At 37.0% G+C, this 5,674-nt stretch overlaps 1 protein-coding gene across 1 annotated transcript; it reads left to right on the forward strand.

Moving 5' to 3' along the window:
* Window positions 1-1,721: 1,721 nt before the first annotated feature.
* On the forward strand, window positions 1,722-5,010 carry SHR (GRAS family transcription factor). Its single transcript, XM_089447988.1, has 2 exons — window positions 1,722-3,186; window positions 3,299-5,010. The coding sequence occupies exon 2, from the start codon at window positions 3,400-3,402 to the stop codon at window positions 4,906-4,908; it is 1,509 nt and encodes a 502-aa protein (XP_089304114.1). The 5' UTR covers window positions 1,722-3,186; window positions 3,299-3,399; the 3' UTR covers window positions 4,909-5,010.
* The last annotated feature ends 664 nt before the right edge of the window (window positions 5,011-5,674 follow it).

Below are 5,674 nucleotides of genomic sequence, written 5' to 3' on the forward strand. Positions count from 1 at the left end.
AATACTTCACATTTTCTAATCATTCACAATACTTTATATTTTCACGAATTTGGCAAGTGAGTTGCCCATTAGAACTAACATAAGTGGCATCTTATTAGATATGATCAAGTTTGATTTTTTTTAATAGAGGTTTACTTATAAGTATGCATTTTCATTTTGTCTTTGTTTTAAAATATTAAAATTAATTAATTTTTAATATTTATATGGATATGTATTTTCTTTTTATATTAATATAGAAAAAAAAAACTATATTTCTTGATTTTAGATTTTTGTGATTCATATTAATTTTGATAAAGTTTTTTGGATTAATCACATCATAAGTTATTTGATTTTTTGAACCATCTAATTTAATGTGGTTTATTCTTAGGACGAATAACATTAGATGGTTTGAAACTTGGACCATTAACTTATAATGTGATTAATTAAAAAAACTTTATAAAAACAAAATATATTTATAGTTTTAAAAATTATTTTAAATCAAAAGAAAAAATTATAAAGAAGCTAAAAAAAATTAAAAAAGAAGTAGCATCTTTGTTCATATATGAATAGTATTTAATTTTTTATATGAAAATAGAAAAGAAAAAAAAATTAAAATTTATTTAAATTTAAAAAAAATATATATCAAAAGTTTAGAAAAAAACTATTAAAAAAAGAAAGAAAGCTATGTCTTTGTCTATATTACAAACTTCACATAAAAAGACAACATTCACACCACATATTTTTAATTATTATCTTATTTGATCGCTCTTTTTATCCTTATAAAATTAAAAATTAAAACCTATTACAATTAATGTAATATTTGAAAAAACTAAAAATATTCTTTTCACATGCTCTCCACAAATATCTCAATAAAATAAGTTAAATACCATTATTAATTGTGAATTTTAAAATTAATATCTCTTTATCGAAAACCAATCCTCATATTAAAAAATAAAATAAAAAACTAATTTCCATACTTTAATTAAAAACACAAAGTTGATAATGAAGTTCCACATTCTGTGAGTGGAAAAAAAAAATAACTCAGATAGTTTTAAGGCCGACCAAACTTACACAGAGAGTGGCTACAGAAAGCCTTCAAATATGTTATAATTATTTCTGTGAAATACGTTGAAATCAACCTATAAAGTTTAAAAGCCTACAAATATGTTATAATTCTTTCTGTGGAAGACGTTGAAATCAACCCATAAAGTTTAAAGCCTGATGATTACAAAAGAGAATTTAAAGGCTATACAAAGGCCTAGAAAAGAATAAGGGAAAACTGAGCGTTGTTTGACTGCAGAAGAGAAGATGAGATGTAAGAGAGGCATTAGAATTTCAAAATGTATAAGATATTGGTGGCGAGATTTGTAAGGTAAGAGGAGAAATGATATAAAATTGCATGCGGTGAGTAGCAGGTTAGGTTGGGAATAGAATGATGATGATGGGGTTCAGCATGCAATGCATTGTGCATATTGCCTGCAGTAGCTTTTTGACCTCTCACCATTCTTGCTTTTGAAAAAGGAAAAAAGAAAGGAAAAGCAACATCAATCTGTCTGGTAGGACATGGCTGACAGAGTACTATTGGCAATCCACTACTCTAGTGGGAATTAAGTGGACTGTTCACTGGCCCATGCCAAACATTTATATATTATTTGATCCTGCACGCTGCACGCCTCCTCTGATAACCATCCTCCCAAATCAATTTTCCTTTGCTCTTCCCCCAATGGCCAGTGGAGATTGCCCGGCATGCTGTGAATCCAACAGTCCCCACCCTGTTGGAGAGAGTGACAGCCCTTAGATTATGGGCCTTTGGATAATTAATTTCCTATCAGGGAGAGGAGAGGACCCTATTATTCTCCTTCCATTCTAATTTTGTACAGAGAGATAGGGTGTGGAATTTGAGGGAGCAATGGGAATCTCATGCTATGGGTGTCAGATTTTCCATGAAATCTGTGCACAGAGCTTCACATGGGCACTGGGAATATAATTGCAAGAACGAGGTACTGTTGGATTTCTGCAACTGTCCCAAATGCTTGGGACAGCTTGATGGGCACATTAATATCTTAAAGCCTCCTCCAGTTTCCATCGTCTAACTAACAATCTCTGTACACATCGAGAAACATTCCTGAGTCTTGGCATCTTGTCCATCAATTCAAATTCCCACTCCTATCATTACTTCTAATAAACCACACATTCTGACTGGTGGTGCATCATCTGATCTGTTTCCTGCTGCCAAACCCTAGAGTACCCAAGTCGGTATCGTTGGAACAGTAGGTCTTACTGTTTTTGGGATTTTTTGGTATTTGGGTCTTTTTTATTTATCAATTAATTTCCAGGCAAATCACAGCTTTAATCTTTTGGATCTTGAGGGGTCTAAGTCTATGGGTCAATTAGTCACGCTTACCTGACGCGTGCCGACCTTTAAAAAGTAAAATTGGCTTTAGATTGCGCTGACATTGACCGGTGCACTGAAGCCTTCCTCCTTTCTTTTAAGTCCTCTTGTAACCCTCCAGGTTATCAGGCCTTTCTGCCCTTTCCTTCTTAGTGCTCATCCTTTACCTTGGCTCTCTCTGGTATCTCTGAGGGAGGTGCCCACCTAGCAATAATTAGGTCTTTCCTTTGGCCATTTTGGGTTAAGTTTTTTTTGTTTCTATCTTCCTTCTAAAACTGCTGGTGTCATAGCCTCTTCTTGTTATCAACAATTTGGAAAATGTTAAGAAATCACTTCCATTCTGAACCATTTTGATCCTGGATCAGTTGCTTAGTCTCAGCATGTGACCAAAATCAGCTTTATCCATCCATCCTTGATAGCTATTTAAATCCTGTACTTCTTACCATATGGGCTGTTGATATATTTTCTTTCTTTGAGGCCTGTTCGGTTTGGCTGATTTGGTTATAAGTGTTTGATATCCTGTCATCAATCCCCATCCCTAGTTTCTTTCTTGGAGACCTGTTAGTTTGCCATGCTCAAAGAAAATCTGGGTAAGGTCATGCTTTGGCAGATTTGGTCATCAATGGTCTGAGACTTTGCTATTCTCTCATCAATCCCCAGACAGAGCTGGATGACAATGAGCTTTCAAAATGGCTTCTGGAATATGGGATCAAGGGCTAGACTTGAGTTGTATATAATAACAGCTGGGGATCAATAACAGTACCATTCGAGAATTTCTGCGAGGTTACAGAACTCGACGAAGTAAAAGCTAACAGGTGCGTATTGAGGAATAAATAATATTGCTTTCTAGGAATTTTTCATATTCTATCATTTGAGATTTCTAAAGTTGCAGCTAAGCCCATAGAGATGCTAACAATTTATCTTCAGACAGCATTGCCAGAGAAAGAAAAGAGTTTATAGGTTTCACAGCCTGAAACTCCTCCACAGATGATAGCTATTGCTTCCTCAAATAGAGAATCGTCGATGATATGGATAGATTGTTCACCTCCAGATTAGCAGATTATCAATCCGAACACCCTTTGTCATGCTTCAATTCTAACAAAAATTGTGAAGATGCAGACACCCCTAGACACATAGACAGCTACAACAACCATCTCAGCCAGTTTGTTCTCCCATCCAGAAGGGATAAATCAAGGCAATGCAATTCTTTCATGGAGGACGAAGACTTCTCATTCAAGCAATTCCTTCCTTTCAAAGAAATGTTCAACAGCAATCAGACCGGAAAGGGTACCACGGGACCTAACCAATTTAGCGGCACTAGGGCTACTTCTAGCAGATCAAGTGAAGTACCAGACCCCAGCTTGTTTTCTGAACTGAACCCTAGTTTTCCAGAGGAGTTTGGACCAGCAGGATCACGTCGATGGGCTTCAAATCTTCTTCTAGAATGTGCCAGAGCAATAGCAGAGAATGAAAAAAGCCGAACCCAACATCTGCTATGGATGCTAAATGAACTATCATCTCCCTATGGGGATTGTGAGCAGAAATTGGCCTCGTACTTCTTGCAGGCTTTTTTTTGCAAAATAACAGATACTGGTCCTCGTTGCTACACCACACTTTGTTCAGCTGCTGAAAAAACATACTCATTTGATTCCACAAGAAAAATGATCTTGAAATTCCAGGAATCAAGCCCATGGACAACATTTGGTCATGTTGCTGCCAATGGAGCAATCCTGGAGTCCTTTGAGGGAGAAATGAAGCTGCACATAGTTGACCTGAGCAACACTTTTTGCACACAGTGGCCTACTTTGTTAGAGGCCTTGGCCACCAGAAGTGATGACACCCCTCATCTTAGGTTGACTACTGTGGTCACCAGCAAGGAAGCCACAGCCATGAAGGTCATGAAGGAAATAGGACAAAGAATGGAGAAATTTGCACGGCTCATGGGGGTTCCATTTGAATTCAGTGTTATTCATCAACACCATCTCCACAAGCTCAACGTTGGTGCCCTTAAAATCAGACCAGATGAAGCTCTGGCCATCAACTGCATCCACAGCCTGCAACGTGTTACCAAGAATGGAAGGGATTCCATATTGTCCACGTTCTACAGCATGAACCCCAAGATAGTTACTGTTGTAGAGGACGAAGTAGACCTGTCTCACGAAGATTTTGGCGATTGTTTTAGTGAATGCCTCCGTTTTTTTTCCTTGTTTTTTGATTCTCTAGAGGAGAGCTTCTCCAGAACCAGCAACGAGAGATTAATGCTTGAAAGAACCAGTGCAAGGAGCATTGTGAACATATTAGCCTGTGAGGATTCTGAAGTTTATGAGCGCAGGGAAAAGGGTGCACAGTGGGCTTGGAGGCTCAAGGAGGCAGGATTCATACATGCTGCTTTCAGTGATGATGTTGTTGATGATGTTAGGGCTCTTCTCAAGAGATACAAGGAGGGTTGGGGTCACTGTAGCAATTCAGATGGGCTTTTCTTGACCTGGAAGGAGCAGTGCGCCATTTGGGCTTCTGCCTGGAAGCCATGCTTGTAAACAAAAAACAAAAAAATCATGTAAGCTGCGATCGACTATCTGGTTTCATGTGAAATATCATCGATCATATTTTTTTTTTCCCAAATCAATCCTTCTGAATTAGGTCAGTTTTGTCATGAAGCAATTTTAATTTTAAATGCCTTACTGATAGTTTGGATTAGGGTTTTTGAAATATGAATTTATGCTGATGTCTTTGGCAACGAATTAGGGTTTCAGTCTTGAATTCTCATTATTATCATCGCCATCATGGCAGACTAACCGTATGCAGGTACAACGAATCGTGGAACCATATATAAGGAAAATTGGCTTAGGTTAAATTTTCTGTCTTCTCCTTTTCAGAATTATAGGGTGCCAGTGAGCGTGTGTGCGTATCTGTTTATTTTTTTTGCAGGGAAGTGTGTGCGTATCTGTTTAGATTTTTCCAAGGAATTGTCAGTGCGTATGTGATTGATTATTTCTTTTTCTTGCAGAGAAGTGTGTGTGTATCTGTTTAGATTTTTCCAAAGGAATTGTCAGTCCACCCTGCCACGCACTGTAATTCATGTTTCACCTTTAGAGCTTCCAATCGTCGTCTTCAATATGTTAATATTCCTTTTTTTTTATGAGGTTGCGTGCTGCACCTCGATATGGTCTTTCAATAAATCTACAATGGCACCAAAATTTCTCCCTATATTAATATTTTCTTCCCTTTTAAATGCCTTAATATAAGGGTCTTACCTTAATTATTGAGCGTTCTTGTATTTTATTTGCCGAGACATTGAATAAT

Source organism: Pinus tabuliformis, chromosome X (genome assembly GCF_031772625.1).
Source record: "Pinus tabuliformis cultivar Carrire ecotype Pingquan chromosome X, CPIR1, whole genome shotgun sequence".
Lineage (NCBI taxonomy): Eukaryota > Viridiplantae > Streptophyta > Pinopsida > Pinales > Pinaceae > Pinus > Pinus tabuliformis.